General features: G+C 38.0%; 1 protein-coding gene across 9 annotated transcripts in view; it reads right to left on the reverse strand.

The window, feature by feature from the left end:
• The window catches only part of MCTP1 (multiple C2 and transmembrane domain containing 1), a 558,214-nt gene that overhangs the window by 201,431 nt on the left and 338,049 nt on the right, over window positions 1-18,734 (reverse strand). For all 9 annotated transcript variants that reach the window (XR_005019457.1, XM_036848826.1, XM_036848822.1 and 6 more), the window contains 2 exons: window positions 16,081-16,251; window positions 13,487-13,617 (listed from right to left, as the gene is read on the reverse strand). Coding sequence is in view for 8 of the 9 variants with exons in the window: in XM_036848826.1 (XP_036704721.1) it covers window positions 13,487-13,617; window positions 16,081-16,251 (302 nt within the window). In the remaining variant the exon portion in view is untranslated. The remainder of the gene's footprint in view (window positions 1-13,486; window positions 13,618-16,080; window positions 16,252-18,734) is intronic.

The raw sequence follows: 18,734 nt of genomic DNA on the forward strand, positions 1-18,734 counted from the left end.
ACTCAATCCTTAGTAAGAAAAATGGTGAAACAGAAAGATTTCATTAAAAATTCTCTTCAGTTTAGAATTTTCTGACTAGTTATCTTTGTGCTTTCAAATTAATAATGAGGCAGGATTGCTCCTACTCTTATTTACATAGGAAGTAGAACAATCATCGTAGTATTTATATCACAAATAATAAACACTGCAAATCAGAATCTATACAGTGTCAAATGCTCAAACGCAATGACCTTCAACTTTAAGAAAACACTAATTTGGTTAACATGCAAAGTCAAAGGCTGTTTTCCTCATTTTCCACACTATACCTGGACAGACATACATGTACTATGTATAGTACATAGTAGGTACTCATTCCACATTCTCTTTCCTTTAACATTAAATATAGAGTCATAGATTTATTTTATGGTTGAAAGCATTTGTTCTTTACCCGGAACTTGCCCATTTGGGATAACCTTTTCTTCTATATTATTAATAAAAATTGTGTTGAAATAGAACTCTCTACTGAAGTTTACATCTATAGCACTTTATTGTCATGGGCAGTACCAATGCCTTGGCCCTGATCACAATGCAACAAATAAAGTTAGTAGTAATCCACTAACCTAAAATATATGTGCCCCAAATCAATGCCACTTTAAAGATAAAGAAGCATTTTGCACACTAATAAATAATGCTATAAATCTTGCTATATTGGATTGCAAATAACTCCGACTGAATGAAATTGCTTGACATGGGATTTACTTACTCTGCACGTTCATAAAAACAACTTGTTCTCTGACAGCACTCATTCTTGGCAATTTACCACAGCTGTCAGCAGACAATTTGTTCAGATTACTGCTCTGCATAAAAGTGTAACAATCATGAGGATTTATTAGCTGATTATCGTAAAGGTGGCAGTCCGTCTTGCCTGCCAAAATGCAGGTGATCAGAAAGTTAAATAATTACACACAGATTAACATTATTTCACCTTCATTTGAAATCTGTAGTTCAGCGACAGGTAAAATTTGTTGTTCAAACTTGCAGTACGGTGCACACCACCCAAGTGGGTTTATTGACTTCTTGGCACTTTATCGAGCCCTTAATGGCTTCAGAACATACTGAATACCAGACCGAGGTGAAAGGGGTACGGACTTTAAGATCAGGAGTCCTGGATTTGAGTCTCAGATCAATCGCCCCAAATTCACACTAGCTGAACAATCTCTAAACCTCCTTTTTTGCTATACCTCTAAACCTGCCTCACTTTTTGCACCGGCAAAATTGGTACAATATGAAGCATCCTTGTTACCCCCTAATACTGAACTAATGTATGTAATAATAATAGTGCCCTATACAGTGTAAATCACTATTATTATTGTTTCTTTCCATTCATGGTAAATTTATTTTTGTGTAAAATTTAACAACCAGATGGCATTAACTCACTTGATATTATAATGGTGAAAAAGTTATAAGTATCTTGGTAAATGCATAGGCTACTTTTTATTCAAATGCAACCATTCAGTATTTTTTAAGTACAAAGATTACTCAGACACCTAGAAACTTTAACCCATTAATTCTCCCTTTTGAATTATATACAAATATCTTTCTTAATTATACTGAAACTTTGTACTTTCCACTAAGGAATGCTGTTCTAATTGCCTTTGCATTAACATCAGGTGTCAAATGCTATATTTATTTAGAGAAGGAAGAGCCATTATTTCCAGTATTCAGTCAAACTTCAGGTATTTAAATTTAAATCCAGCAAATATTTATTAAGCACCTATTACTTGCCACATACTTTAATAGGTATTGAGGATGCCACAATGAACAAAGCACTCAAAAATCCCTGCCTTCATGAAGCTCACATTCAAGTGATGGAAAATACACGATAAAATAAGTAAGTGAAATGCATAGTATGTCAAATGGTGATTACTTCGATGGAGAAAACAAAGCAGGATAGAAGAAACGTAATGTCAAGGAAAAGAAGTTTCGATTTTAAATAGGGTTGGTATGGCTGTCTCCCTGATGTGACATTTGTGCATAGACCTAAAGAAGGTAAAGAAGCAAGGCAGGTGGACACCTGAAGAAAGAGTGTCACAGATGGAGGAAAAGATCCTGAGGTGGGAAGGTATATGGTGCACCTGAGGAACAGCAAAGAGGCTGGGACAGAGCAGAGGGAGGGAGGGGCAAAGTAGCAGAAGTTCAGGGCAGAGGGGTCGCAGGGCCAGATCACCAGGAGCATCAGAGGGCTCTGTGAGGACACTGGTTGCACACAGACTGAGATGGGAAACAACTACAGGGCTTCGAGCAGAGGAGTTAAATTCTTTTATTGATGTTATGTGGAAGGAAGAAGAACAGGAGGCTCTTGCCGCTGCCCACATGAAACTGATGGTGGCTTCAACAGGAAACAGAATGATTGAGAGGATAAGGGTGATTTCTGACTATATTCTGAAGGAGAAGTTTGCAAGTTGCTGAATGGACTTGATGAGAATGAAAGAAAAGAATAAAAAATGACTCCAAGATTTTTGGTGTTAGCAATGAATGAGAGAGAATCCTGACGGAGGAGCAGATTTGGGGCGCTGCGGGTGAGAAGTTTGGCTTTGGACCTGCTAAATTGGAGAAGCCTATTAGACGTCCAAATGGAGATTTCAAGCAGGCAGGTGGACGTGGAGTTAAGGAGTGGATCTGTATGTCTGTCATTGTCAATCTTAGGTGGTATGGAAAGCACAAGAGTGGATGAAGGCACCACGGGGGCAGGTATAGACTGAGAAGATGCCCAGGGAGTGAGCTCTGAGGGTCTCCGGAATGAAATCAGGAGGCAAACGAGCAAAAATCTGCGGGGGAGATGAAGAAAGAACATGTGATGAGGTAAGAGGAAAACAGAGCCCTCTGTTCTGGAAGCCAACTGAAAACACCTGTTTTAAGGAGGAAGCTATCAGCCAAGTCCAGCGCGGCTGCTGGATCAGGTAAGATGTAGGTTAAACACTGGCCATTGAATTTAGCAACTTGGTGGTCACAGGTGACCTTGACAAGAGCAGTCTGGGTGAATTGTTGGGGGCAAAAGCCTGACTACGTGGGATCAAGTAAGAATGGGTGTGGGTACTTTTCAGTGTAAAAATAGTTTTCACTGTGTCGGCACTCCAGATTTGCAAGTGGCTCTTTCATTTGTAGCCAGTCTTATTTTTGTAATAAACAAACAAACAAAGCCCTGTTATAGAGTATACACATACAAAAACACATTTCAAAAATCATTATATGTGGGAGACCTTCAAGATGGCGGAGGAGTAAGACGTGGAGATGACCTTCCTCCCCAGAAATACATCAAAAATACATCGATGTGTGGAACAACTCCTACAGAACACCTACTGAACGCTGGCAGAAGATCTCAGACTTCCCAAAAGGCAAGAAACTCCCCAAGTACCTGGGTAGGGCAAAAGAAAAAAGAAAAAACAGAGACAAAAGAATAGGGACGGGACCCGCACCAGTGGGAGGGAGCTGTGAAGGAGGAAAGGTTTCCACACGCTAGGAAGCCCCTTCGCGGGCGGAGACTGCGGGTGGCAGAGGGGGGGAGCTTCGGAGCCACGGAGGAGAGCACAGCCATGGGGGTGTGGAGGGCAAAGCGGAAAGATTCCCGCACAGAGGATCCGTGCCAACCAGCACTCACCAGGCCGAGAGGCTTGTCTGCTCACCCGCTGGGGCGGGCGGGGCTGGGAGCTGAGGCTCGGGCTGAGGATCCCAGGGAGAGGACTGGGGATGGTGGCATGAACACAGCCTGAAGGGGGCTAGTGCGCCACAGCTAGCTGGGAGGGAGTCCGGGAAAAGGTCTGGAACTGCCGAAGAGGCAAGAGACTTTTTCTTGCCTCTTTGTTTCCTGGTGCGCGAGGAGAGGGGATTAAGAGCGCTGCTTAAACGAGCTCCAGAGACGGGCGCGAGCTGCGGCTATCAGTGCGGGCACCAGACATGGGCATGAGACGCTAAGGCTGCTGCTGCCGCCACCAAGAAGCCTGTGTGCGAGCACAGGTCACTCTCCACACCGCCCCTCCCGGGAGCCTGTGCAGCCCGCCACGGCCAGGCTCCCATGATCCAGGGACAACTTACCCGGAAGAACACACGGCGCGCCTCAGGCTGGTGCAACGTCACGCCGGCCTCTGCCGCCGCAGGCGCGCCCCGCCTCCATACCCCTCCCTCCCCCCAGCCTGAGTGAGCCAGAGCCCCCTAATCAGCTGCTCCTTTAACCCCAGCGTGTCTGAGCGAAGAACAGACACCCTCAGGCGACCTACATGCAGAGGCGGGTCCAAATCCAAAGCTGAAACCCTGGAGCTGTGCGAACAAAGAAGAGAAAGGGAAATTTCTCCCAGCAGCCTCAGGAGCAGTGGATTAAATCTCCACAATCAACTTGATGTACCCTGCACCTCTGGAATACCTGAATAGACAATGAATCATCCCAAAATTGAGGCAGTGGACTTTGTGTGATTTTGTCTGTATAGCTTTACTTTTACCATTTGTCCTAGGGTTCTGTCTGCCCGTTTTTTTTTTTTTTTTTAAGTATAGGTTTTAGCACTTGTTTTCATTGGTGGATTTGTTTTTTAGTTTGGTTGTTCTCCTCTTTCTTTCTTTTTTTAAAATTACTTTGTAATTTTTTATTTTTAATAATATTTTTTATTTTTTAATGACTTTATTTATTTATTTTCTTTCTTTCTTTCTTTTTTTCTCCCTTTTCTTCTGAGCCGTGTGTCTGACAGGGTCTTGCTGCTCTGGCCGGGTGTCAGGCCTGTGCCTCTGAGGTGGGAGAGCAAAGTTCAGTACATTGGTCCACCAGAGACCTCCCGGCTCCATGTAATATCAAACAGCAAAAGCTCTCCCTGAGATCTCCATCTCAATGCTAAGACCCAGCTCCACTCAACGACCAGCAAGCTACAGTGCTGGATACCCTATGCCAAACAACTAGCAAGACAGGAACACAACACCACCCATTAGCAGAGAGGCTGCCTAAAATCATAATAAGGTCACAGACACCCCAAAACACACCACCGGATGCAGTCCTGCCAACCAGAAAGACAGATCCAGCCTCATCCACCAGAACACAGGCACCAGTCCCCTCCACCAGGAAGCCTACACAACCCACTGAACCAACCTTACCCACTGGGGGCAGACACCAAAAACAGTGGGAACTACGAACCTACAGCCTACGAAAAGGAGACCCCAAACGCAGTAAGTTGAGCAAAATGAGAAGACAGAGAAACACGCAGCAGATGAAGGAGCAAGGTAAAAACCCACCAGACCAAACAAATGAAGAGGAAATAGGCAGTCTACCTGAAAAAGAATTCAGAGTAATGATAGTAAAGATGATCCAAAAATCTTGGAAATAGAATGGAGAAAATACAAGAAACATTTAACAAGGACATAGAAGAACTAAAGAGCAAACAATGATGCACAACACAATACATGAAATTAAAAATTCTCTAGAAGGAATCAATAGCAGAATAACTTGAGGCAGAAGAACGGATAAGTGAGCTGGAAGATAAAATAGTGGAAATAACTACCACAGAGCAGAATAAAGAAAAAAGGATGAAAAGAATTGAGGACAGTCTCAGAGACCTCTGGGACACTAAACGCACCAACATTTGAATTATAGGGGTCCCAGAAGAAGAAGAAAAAAACAAAGGGACTGAGAATATCTTTGAAGAGATTATAGTTGAAAACTTCCCTAATATGGGAAAGGAAATAGTTATTCAAGTCCAGGAAGCACAGAGAGTCCCATACAGGATAAATCCAAGGAGAAACATGCCAAAACACACATTAATCAAAATAACAAAAATTAAATACAAAGAAAAAATATTAAAAGCAGCAAGGGAAAAACAACAAATAACATACAAGGGAACTCCGATAAGGTTAACAGCTGATCTTTCAGCAGAAACTCTGCAAGCCAGAAGGGAGTCGCAGGACATATTTAAAGTGATGAAAGGGAAAAACCTACGACCAAGAATACTCTACCCAGCAAGGATCTCATTCAGATTCAACGGAGAAATAAAAACCTTCACAGACAAGGAAAAGCTAAGAGAATTCAGCACCACCAAACCAGCTTTACAACAAATGCTAAAGGAAATTCCCTAGGCAGGAAACACAGAGAAGGAAAAGACCTACAATAACAAACCCAAAACAATTAAGAAAATGGTCATAGGAGCATACATATCGATAACTACCGTAAATGTAAATGGATTAAATGCTCCAACGAAAAGACACAGACAGGCTGAATGGATACAAAAATAAGACCTGTACATATGCTGTCTACAAGAGACCCACTTCAGATGTAGGGACACGTACAGATTGAAAGTGAGGGGATGGAAAAAGATATTCCAGGCAAATGGAAATCAAAAGAAAGCTGGAGTAGCAATTCTCATGTCAGACAAAATAGACTTTAAAATAAAGAATATTACAAGAGACAAAGAAGGACACTATATAATGATCAAGGGATCAATCCAAGAAGAAGATATAACAATTATAAATATTTATGCACCCAACATAGGAGCACCGCGATACATAAGGCAAATGCTAACAGCCATAAAAGGGGAAATCAACAGCAACACAATCATAGTAGGGGAGTTTAACACCCCACTTTCACCAATGGACAGATCATCCAAAATGAAAATAAATAAGGAAACACAAGCTTTAAATGATACATTAAACAAGATGGATTTCATTGATATTTTTAGGACATTCCATCCAAAAACAACAGAATACACTTTCCTCTCAAGTGCTCATGGAACATTCTTCAGGATAGATCAGATCTTAAGTCACAAATCAAGCCTTGGTAAATTTAAGAAAATTGAAATCATATCAAGTATCTTTTCCGACCACAACGCTATGAGACTAGATATCAATTACAGGAAAAAAATCTGTAAAAAATTTTTAAAATGGAGGCTGAACAATACACTATTAAATAACCAAGAGGTCACTGAAGAAATCAAAGAGGAAATTTAAAAATTCCTAGTAACAAATGACAATGAAAACACGACCACCCCAAACCTATGGGATGCAGCAAAAGCAGTTCTAAGAGGGAAGTTTATAGCAATACAATCCTACCTCAAGAAACAAGAAACATCTCAAATAAACAACCTAACCTTACACCTAAAGCAATTAGAGAAAGAAGAACACAAAAACCCCAAAGTTAGCAGAAGAAAAGAAATCATTAAGATCAGATCAGAAATAAATGAAAAAGAAATGAAGGAAACGATAGCAAAGATCATTAAAACTAAAAGCTAGTTCTTTGAGCAGATAAACAAAATAGATAAACCATTAGCCAGACTCATCAAGAAAAAAAGGGAGAAGACTCAAATCAATAGAATTAGAAATGATAAAGGAGAAGTAACAACTGACACTGCAGAAATACAAAGGATCATGAGAGATTACTACAAGCAACTCTATGCCAATAAAATGGACAACCTGGAAGAAATGGACAACTTCTTAGAAAAGCACAACCTTCGAGACTGAACCAGGAAGAAATAGAAAATATAAACACACCAATCACAAGCACTGAAATTGAGACTGTGATTAAAAATCTTCCAACAAGCAAAAACCCAGCACCAGATGGCTTCACAGGTGAAATCTATCAAACACCTTTAGCGAAGAGCTAACACCTATCCTTCTCAAACTCTTCCAAAATATAGCAGAGGGAGGAACACTCCCAAACTCATTCTACGAGGCCACCATCACCCTGATACCAAAACCAGACAAAGATGTCACAAAGAAAGAAAACTACAGGCCAATATCACTGATGAACATAAATGCAAAAATCCTCAACAAAATACTAGCAAACAGAATCCAACAGCACGTTAAAAGGATCATACAGCATGATCAAGGGGGGTTTATCCCAGGAATGCAAGGATTCTTCAGTATACACAAATCAATTAATGTGATAAACCATATTAACAAATTGAAGGAGAAAAACTATATGATCATCTCAATAGATGCAGAAAAAGCTTTCGACAAAATTCAACACCCATTTATGATTAAAAACCCTCCAGAAAGTAGGCACAGAGGTAACTTACCTCAACATAATAAAGGCCATATATGACAAACCCACAGCCAACATCATTCTCAATGGTAAAAAACTGAAACCATTTCCTCTAAGATCAGGAATAAGACAAGGTTGTCCACTCTCACCACCATTATTCAACATAGTTTTGGAAGTTTTAGCCACAGCAATCAGAGAAGAAAAAGAAATAAAAGGAATCCAAATCAGAAAAGAAGAAGTAAAGCTGTCACTGTTTGCAGATGACATGATACTATACATAGTGAATCCTTAAAGACTCTACCAGAAAACTACTAGAGCTAATCAATGAATTTGGTAGAGTAGCAGGATACAAAATTAATGCCCAGAAATCTCTTTCATTCCTATACACTAATGATGAAAAATCTGAAAGAGAAATTAAGGAAACACTCCCATTTACCACTGCAACAAAAAGAATAAAATACCTAGGAATAAACCTACCTAAGGAGACAAAAGACCTGTAGGCAGAAAACTATAAGACACTGATGAAAGAAATTAAAGATGATACAAACAGATGGAGAGATATACCATGTTCTTGGATTGGAAGGATCAACATTGTGAAAATGACTATACCACCCAAAGCAATCTACAGATTCAATGCAATCCTTATGAAACTACCAATTGCATTTTTCACAGAATGAGAACAAAAAAATTTCACAATTTGTATGGAAACACGAAAGACCCCGAATAGCCAAAGCAATCTTGAGAAAGAAAAACGGAGCTGGAGGAATCAGGTTCCCTGACTTCAGACTCTACTACAAAGCTACAGTAATCAAGACAGTATGGTTCTGGCACAAAAACAGAAATATAGATCAATGGAACAGGATAGAAAGCCCAGAGATAAACCCACACACATATGGTCACCTTATCTTTGATAAAGGAGGCAAGAATATACAATGGAGAAAAGACAGTCTCTTCAATAAGTAGTGCTGGGAAAACAGGACAGCTACATGTAAAAGAATGAAATTGGAACACTTTTTAACACAATACACAAAAATAAAATGGATTAAAGACCTAAATGTAAGGACAGACACTATAAAACCCTTAGAGGAAAACATAAGCAGAACACTCTTTGACATAAATCACAGCAAGATCCTTTCTGACCCACCTCCTAGAGAAATGGAAATAAAAACAAAAATAAACAAATGGGACCTAATGAAACTTAAAGGCTTTTGCACAGCAAAGGAAACCATAAACAAGATGAAAAAACAACCCTCAGAATGGGAGAAAATATTTTCAAATGAAGCAACTGACAAAGGATTAATCTCCAAAATTTACAAGCAGCTCATGCAGCTCAATAGCAAAAAAACAAACAACCCAATCCAAAAATGGGCAGAACACCTAAATAGACATTTCTCCAAAGAAGATATACAGATTGCCAACAAACACATGAAAGAGTGCTCAACATCACTAATCATTAGAGAAATGCAAATCAAAACTACAATGAAGTATCACCTCACACCAGTCAGAATGGTCATCATCAAAAAATCTACAAACAATAAATGCTGGAGAGGGTGTGGAGAAAAGACAACCCTCTTGCACTGTTGGTGGGAATGTAAATTGATACGGCCACTATGGAGAACAGTATGGAGGTTCCTTAAAAAACTAAAAATAGAACTACCATACAACCGAGCAATCCCACTACTGGGCACATACCCTGAGAAAACCATAATTCAAAGAATCATGTACCACAACGTTCATTGCAGCACTATTTACAATAGCCAGGACATGGAAGCAACCTAAATGTCCATCGACAGATGAATGGATAAAGAAGTTGTGGTACATATATACAATGGAATATTACTCAGCCATAAAAAGGAACAAAATTGGGTCATTTGTAGAGACGTGGATGGATCTGCAGGCTGTCATACAGAGTGAAGTAAGTCAGAAAGAGAAAAACAAATATCGCATATTAACACATATACGTGGAACCTAGAAAAATGGTACAGATGAACCAGTTTGCAGGGCAGAAATAGAGACACAGATGTAGAGAACAAACGTATGGACACCAAGGGGGTAAAGCGGTGGGGGCGTGGGGATGATGGTGTGATGAATTGGGCGATTGGGATTGACATGTATACACTGATGTGTATAAAATTGATGACTAATAAGAACCTGCTGTATAAAAAAATAAATAAAAGTCAAAAATTGAAAAAAAAAAAAAAGAGAATACAGAAGACCCTGATGACAGTTTTACTCCTGTTACTTTAATCTTAGAACTCAAATTTAATTAGAAGGTAACTATTCTCTTCTAAACTGTTCTAGGACCAAGGGATTCTATTATAATCTGCATTATTTCTACTGTTACCACACAACCTTGACATAAACACATACAGCTCTCTTGCCCACCACTTAGATCTAATAATATATTGTTTTTTAGTGGCAGGATGTGTGTAAAGTACAATTTAGTAAGTATAAAGTCAGATACCAAGAGTTTCTGCTGCTATCTGGCCATCAAGTAGATTGGAAATGATGATATTTGCCAGGGTCATTTCCTTTTTCTGCAACAGGCATCTTTGTTAAATTAGCAGAGTGTACAACAATTTTGTATTGTCCACTTTGCTTATCTCAAAATTCAACAATAAATCCCTTTACTGTGTAAAATGGTTTAAACTTATACTCAAAAGCTGTCCTAGGAGTCTTCTTGTCTACCTGTGCTCTTGTTTACTCTAAAACTTTTTGGCTCAAATTGCTTTCGTAGGCAATTATATTTGGCATATGACCAAATGCAAATGTTTTTTAGTGAGGCTGATGCCAGATAAGTTTTTTTTGTTTTGTTTTAAAGTAGAGGGAAGGATTATTTATTTATTTATTTATTTATTTATTTATTTATTTATTTATTTATTTATTTTTGGCTGCGTTGGGTCTTCGTTTCGTGTGAGGGCTTTCTCTAGTTGCAGCAAGCGGGGGCCACTCTTCATCGCGGTGCGCGGGCCTGTCACTATTGCGGCCTCTCTTGTTGCGGGGCACAGGCTCCAGACGCGCAGGCTCAGTAGTTGTGGCTCACGGGCCTAGTTGCTCCGTGGCATGTGGGATCTTCCCAGACCAGGGCTCGAACCCGTGTCCCCTGCATTGGCAGGCAGATTCTCAACCACTGTGCCACCAGGGAAGCCCCCAGATAAGTTTTTTATTATATTTAGAAAAAAAGTAACTGGAAATAAAAGTAAGTCATTCAAAATAAATGAGAGGTTTAGAAATCCCTATAATTCTTTAATGGTAGTATTTGGACTCACCATCCAAGCCAGTTTTAATCCAACCAAGATACTGGGAAGCAGAGCACACAGATTTGCCCATCAAAGCACTGAGGGTGCTGGAGCCCAGGGCTTCTTGATCCTGCTTGCAAGATTGTCCTGTGTAATAGCCGCGGGCATAAAGAACTCATCCAAAAACACAGGCAAAGCCCAAGCCAGAAACTACATGCAGGTGGTAAACACCTCCAACAGCTAAAAAAGTAAGAAGGGAGGATACACTTCCAACTAGATGACTAGTTTATTATGAAGGGATATAACCCAGGAATGGCTGGATGGAAGAAATGCACAGGGTAAGGCATGTGTAAGGGGTGTGGAGCTTCCATGCGCTCTCAGGGCACAGCACTCCCCCAGCACCTGCACGTGTTCACCAATGCAGAAGCTCCAAAAATGGATTTCTTCTCTTTTTCCAAACTTCATAAGACCTTCTCAGCTCCCCCAGCTGTCTAGAGCAATCACTATGATCTTCACACCAGCCATTTATCACTGTTCTCTCAAAATTTGCCAAATACGGGAAAACCCATAGAAACGAGATGGAGTAAGATAAACAGGTCCACCTCTCTGCCAAACATTTCTTAAAATAATTAGGCATGCCCTTGAAGAATTTGTAATATTATCAAGTGAGGAAAAGGGAAAGGTCAGTACAAAATGGGCTGAGAAATTTTCATAATTTCCAAATTTGGAGATGCTTTTCAAAGAAAGAAAAATACGTAAAAGGGTATCTGTCATTATGGAAAAAAACGGAAAAAAGGATAAGAAGGACTTCATGTAATGTGGACCCAGAAGTACAAGAAGCTAGTACATTTCATCAATTACTTTGTTATTATACTATGATAAGCAAGTTTGCATACAAAGTAATGAGATTGAGGTAGCAAGTTACATATGACAGCCATTCTGATTTCCTTGTGGTCACCAAATAGAGCTAATGTTGCTATAAATTATGAAAATGAATTAATTATTCAAGGAATAGCTAGAAAGCATCTACTTGAAAGAGCTCATAGCTTATTGAGGAAGACGGAAACAGACATATATATATAATAAAATGTATTCAGTGTATTAACAGATCTATACTGATACTTAAACCGGTGGTATATCCCAAAGAGAGCAAGGTAGAACTTTAAGAAAACACTGAAAATAGTATTTTACTAGAGGGAAAAAATATGCAGTGAAAGCTTTTCCTCTAAAAAGGATTGAAATGTAATACAGCATTAGCCTGCAGTGGTGTTTTTCTCATTTCATTTTATAAGTAAAATATTAAAGGTTAACTGAAGCTGATCTTTGACCTCTCACTTTATAATACTATGAAGAAAACCATTGTTTAAAACATATTTCTTAGAATAACAAAAGCCAAAGAGACAAATATGTTGGGTTGGATTCCTATTTTTGCTTTTTTAGTGTAAAATTCCCTTTATTATTATTAGTATGTATGCATTTCTTCAGGCTGTATGTTTAGAGACTTGGAAATCATGTCAACTATGATGAAGAAAGAATTTTCTAAACTAACAAATTCTTCTGTACACCGTGTTTTATTTCAGTATTGGCAGGTTTCAATGTGTTTTGCTATAAAGACACATATGTAACTATTGAAAATATAAAAATAGGCTTTAAAGTAAGAAAAAAATTCATATAATTCAAGCAATCATTCAAAATTACCTTGTCTTTGTGCAGAGATGTCATGTAAGCTTCAGAATACTCTTTTCTTCACCACATTATCAGATTAACCTGCATCTGCCTCACTTACACACTTCCTTCACTGAAACTTGAACTCCTGGGAGATTTATGAACTCCTAGGAGATTATCAAGATTCTCTACCTTGCAGGTAGTTGTATGAAACAATGCATTTTGCGGTCACAATATGCTTTATGAAAAGTAATATTATCTCAGATCACTTTGCAGACTATGAATATGTTCTTTGTTCCTTTTAAGTATCTTATATCAAATGAGATTCCTCTTTCTCAACTCCCGTAACTTTTATGCACAATGTTCCTGACATCTGGAGAAAATTTCTGGATATCAAATTCAGATAGCCTGACCATCAACTGGTCAAAACTGCCACCTACTGGTCAGTCTTCAAATCTATTTTTCAGTTCACCCAAGCATTGCCTTACCATGATAAGATCCCTTGCTTCAAAACAGTAAAGATCAATTAGAATACCAGACTTACAACAAAGCTCATCCTGCCTAGGGTGATCCAAAAATACCAAATTGCACAAACCTGCCAATAAAGTCATCCCTTTTCCCAGCGTCTTTGTCCCATGCAGTGATATCAATGATTCCGCCTCTTTCTTCATAGAGATGAAAATCAAATTGTTCCCTCCACTGAGGATTCAAAGTTTTTGGCATAATCTGGAAAACCAAAAAGTCATTACTGTCTCCTCAATATCAGCCTTAAAAAATTTAACTTGAGACATAAATCAAACTTTATGTACTATCTAGAAAAGCATGTGAGCTTCTAGAAATGACGGAAATAAGTCATTAGGTCTCAGCATCTTTACTACATATTGTATGAGAGAACCCAAAAGAATGTGTCCTGAAAACCAACAGGCACCCTCGCATTATTTTGAGTAACAGATAACAGATATGAATTACATAGAAAAGGCAAAGAGTCTGTAAGTGAAATAGCTCACTCAGATACTAGCATTTATTTTACATAACCAGTTAATACACAAAGATATAACTCGTAGTCTGTCATCTTATAATAAAGAAAGATGAGGATTCCCAGAGTTTTTTTCCCTCACTTCCCACACACATAAGAACTGCGAGCTGAATAATGAAGAAAACAGACAATGAAGTTCTGTGGGAGCAAGAAGAAAAAAAAGTAATTTTGGGGTGGTCAGGCAAACTTTTACCTTAAAATTATAGCACTGATGTATCATCCCAATTTTATACATGGAGAAACTGAGACCTGAGGTTTAAGTGACCCACCTACAGTCATTAGGATTTAGTAGCTAGACTCTAACTCAAGTCTTTTATTAGAACTTCAGATCTCTTTCCCCAAAGCACTATGCCAAAAATGTTTGTGAATTAATATGAATATGTGTGTGTATAATCTCCACGTCGCATATATAAGAAAGATATCTGACGTGCAATTTTGTAACTTCAAGTATTCAGATAAGACACCTGGTGGAATCAATGAATCAAGTGACTCATACTGATGTGTTTTAAAATTTCATTCACCATTGAGTTAGACCACATTCATATTTGTTTCCCTACTCTTTCTTTTTAGCAGGAGGGCATGTAGCGGCCTTTTCTCTTTTTAATGTATGAGAGACAGATCTTCAGATGTAAAGACTTTGAAAGCAATGAAGTATGTTATGTGCAAAGGTAATGCAAATGAATCACAATTTTTAAAGTTCATAATCTGAAATTAATCAGCAATAGATCATGGAAAGAAAGAGCAAAGAGAGACACATGTCCATAGCTGGGTTTCATATTTCATACCTAAAGAGCAGAACTATAAAAATAAGTAATGTTTTAAGCCTACCAGAACATGGAAATAATGTTAATTGATAAAAGACAAGATAGAAGTGGTCACAGGTACCTATTTTTGGAATCAGTAGTTTCTTTAAAATGTTATTATTAAGCCCATGGCAGAAAAAAAAGACAACACTGGATGGATGGTATGACAATTCAAATGTCTCATAATTGGGTTCAGATGAACTCCTTCAGTATTTTGGGGAGTGGTCTGTCTTACTTATTTGGCCAAAAAAGAACTTAAGCTTTCAGTTTTCTTTTTTAGGATTGTCTTCCCTATATGATTTCCTATAGGTCAGAAGTGATGCCTTCCCCTTTGATGTGGGCACTTAAGAAGGTAACCAATCAGCCTGCTAAGAAATCACCTCTGTGATATTTCTAATACAAGATGGGTGTAATCAGTTGTCCCAAGCTGTCAATGGATACCAGCTATAGAAGCTGACCATGAAAGAGGCTGTATTTGGATACAACACAGATAAATGTAACTATCACTATATAACCATGACTACTATGACCTTTACTAATTATTATTATTTTTGTTAATAATATGATAGTGATATGAATATTTAATATAATATGTTATTACTAATAATACAAGTGTTATTACATAATATACTTACTACTGCTGCTACTCTTCCTCTTCCTTCCGCTACTACCGTTTATTGAGTATTTATTATGGGCAAAGCAATATTCTAAGCCCTTTACATGCATGACATATAGTATTCAATCTTCTCAGTAACTTTATTAGGTAGGCATTATTTTAATTCTCATTCTCACAGACGGGGAAATGGGGGTATGGAGAGGCAAAGTAACTTGTGCCATGGCACACTGCTGTAGTGGCAGCAGGACCTTGGCCCTCTGTTTTCTAAATAAATTTTTAAAACCTTGCAATCTGCACTGGTGCAAGTCAGTTTGAAAAAAGGGTTCAGAGTAATGCACAAATATTTTTCATACATGTCAAATAGTGCTATTTGTAGTACTTGTACTAGTACTAGATGCAGTAATAATAGTAGCCAACATTCTCTGAGCACGTTATGTGCCCGGCATTGACTTAGGTTTGCTACGGCTTTTTTTTTTTTTTAAAGAGATAGTTCCTAGTATTATTCCGTGTGATAGGTGAAGAAACTGAGACATAGAGAAATAGTTTACCAAAGGTCACACAGTACATAAAGTAAGAAATGCAATACAATTGTTAGTACTGTTGCCTGACATGATGTTGAAAAGTAGTTCTGTAAAGCATTAAAAAAGTGTCTAGTGTTTTCACATCTCAGAGCACGGCTATTAACCAACCACTGCCTTCCAAGCACTGATGGGAACACAAAAGAGATAGGTCACCTTGCTCTTGTACTTCTGATGCCCAAGCCGGAACTTCACATAGGGGTCACTCAACCCATTTGAATCCATCGCCTTGAGGTCTCGCCCCTCAATCAATGTGATGCTGACTATTCCTCTCCAAAGATGTGGTTTTCTGTGTACGTCTGACAGACGTAAACTTTGGGTCTGAAACTTGTGGCAAAGGAAAACAGAATTAGCTTACTGTGTTTTAAACCAAAATACCACATTTGGCATTACCCTTTCCTCTGTTGTTATAGTTTTTCAAAAATAAAAAATAGGTAGTTACAATTTAAAAAAATAAAAACAATTAATAGATTATTAGTTATTATACAATTATTGATAAATATGAAATTATCTCATAAATTTAAGGTTGTTGTGTAAAAGAGGTGTGTGCTCAAAATAAAGTCTACTTTTTCAACTCTTAAAATTACATGTAGATATTTTAAGATTACAGAATATTTGCATATGTGTCAAATATGCCTGTCTAAATATGTATAAATAAATATAAATGTAAAACGCCTCATCCACACTGTGATATGTAATTTTTAATTAGTAACAGTTTTTCTGCTGCTTCAAAGTTTTTATTATGAAAAATCATAATAAACACATCTAGCATTTGTCAGTAACAGTTTTTGAAAATCTTTTTTCGTGTTACAAGTGGATTTTACAGGCGGTTTTTAGTTCTAAGATTAGTTTTAAGTTCTATTCAGACAATTAAAAAACTTCTTTATTGCCACAATAAGAGATAACTGAGTTTCAGCTCTCTAAAAAACTACTTAAGGTACCACAGAACAGAGAAAAGTCAATATGCCCTCCCAAGATAGCTTGCTTATGCCTGAAACTTGCATCACAAATTTTAAAAATTACATATGTGATTTATATTAGCAGGTATGTTTCTGGATTTAGTTCTCTAGTATTTGAACATTTTCTTTTAGAACTTTTAATTGCTCAATTCTAAGCCACAGTACTCAAGCCAGTGAACAAACTCAGAATTTTTAAAAATCAGCAAGTCTAAAAATGCCATATAATCTCTTGAACTAAATAGCATATAAAAAAAGCCAGAGAAAGTAGCTAAAATGTTAAAGATCTTTTCAATCTGGATTCTGAACCAAGGTGTATTATAAAAATTGCTGTTTGTTTTTTTTTATGTTGTCAAGCACGTTTTCTTCACTTATAGTGATTTCATGAAGAAATTCAATGTTTCTCTCAACCTCAGAGTACTCCACTTCTAAATTATGGATTAGCTCTACTTTTGGCCTAATTCTTTCCACACTAAAGTGATAGTCTATTTTGTATAACTCCCCCTCCCACTTTGAATTCTTACTTTTTCCCCATACCATAATAATGGCATAGCCATTTTTTTACCTATCATCAAAAGTCATGCATTTCAGGATGCTTCTCAGGAAAATGAAAACTATATTCTTCAAAAGATAATACTTTTAATATTTGAACATGTCCATGGAAATCCTTCTAAATCACATTGCATTTCCCTGCCTTGGTGATCAGTAAATTTTAAACACAACTTCTTGGTGGCTCTGCCTTATTAATATCAATGCAGGACTTTGCCTACACATGCCTACACATCCCTCACCTCTGTGAGCCCAAGAGCAGTGTCACCTGTGTTCTGAAGAGAAGCCAAGGTTACAGGGAACACCTGTAACTTCCACAGGACTCCATACCCCACTTCAGTGAAGCCCCTCTGCTCCCATCTGTTTTATATCAATACTTTGGGTTTCCACATTGATTTTGTTTGAGCCAAGGATTTCTCAGATTAAAATAATTGTTTAGAATTCATTGCATCAAATAATTTTCAAGTTTTTTTTTTTGGTTCTAAGATTTCATGCTACTTACTTTATATAATGCAGCAATCAATTTCAGTGCCTATCTATCTATCTGACAACTGCTGCTCTTGAGACTACAACAGCAGACTCTAGAGAATCAGGTTCTCAACTATGCGTCTGAAACTTTTGTTAAGGGGTATGAGTGGCAAAGAAGGAAAACAAATTTTTGGCAAGTAAGAAGAAATAATTATCTTAGGGAAGACTAAGGAGTTAAAAACTACCCATTTATATAGAGCTTTAGACTTTGAAAGTGCCTATATATACATTACAGAATTTGGTTTCCACTAAAACCCTATGAAGTAGGAAGGCAAGTCCTGCTATTTCCATTTTACTGATGAGGAATTTGAGGCTCCAAGTGGCTGGGCTAATAGATGATGGATATGGGACCAGAACCCAGTATTTCTGACCTTTATTCCTGAGCTTCTTCCAATATTGGTCTTTAGGGCAGAGACTCTCCCCGAGGTTTCAAAGTAGTCATGATTTAAGTATAATGTTGCTAAAGGGTACTCTTCAGTTAGGTGAGTTGCTTATATTTGAAATGACATTCTGGTCTACATTTTCCTACATAGCTAATACATGACATCACCTTCTACTTCTCTGTCATATGAGCACATATATTCATACTTACAACATTCCAGCTTGCAGATGGATATACTTAATGACATTTCCTACACACTCTAGCAGCACCAGTCATACACTGCACTCATCAAATAACAGTTGGGTACAATCTAGGTTACACAGCAACTTCGGTTAGCAATGCCGAGTTAGGTTCTTGAATGGTCCCATGTCTGAAACCCTTACTTGTTCACTCCT

This window comes from Balaenoptera musculus, chromosome 3, assembly GCF_009873245.2.
Source record: "Balaenoptera musculus isolate JJ_BM4_2016_0621 chromosome 3, mBalMus1.pri.v3, whole genome shotgun sequence".
In the NCBI taxonomy this organism is placed as follows: domain Eukaryota; kingdom Metazoa; phylum Chordata; class Mammalia; order Artiodactyla; family Balaenopteridae; genus Balaenoptera; species Balaenoptera musculus.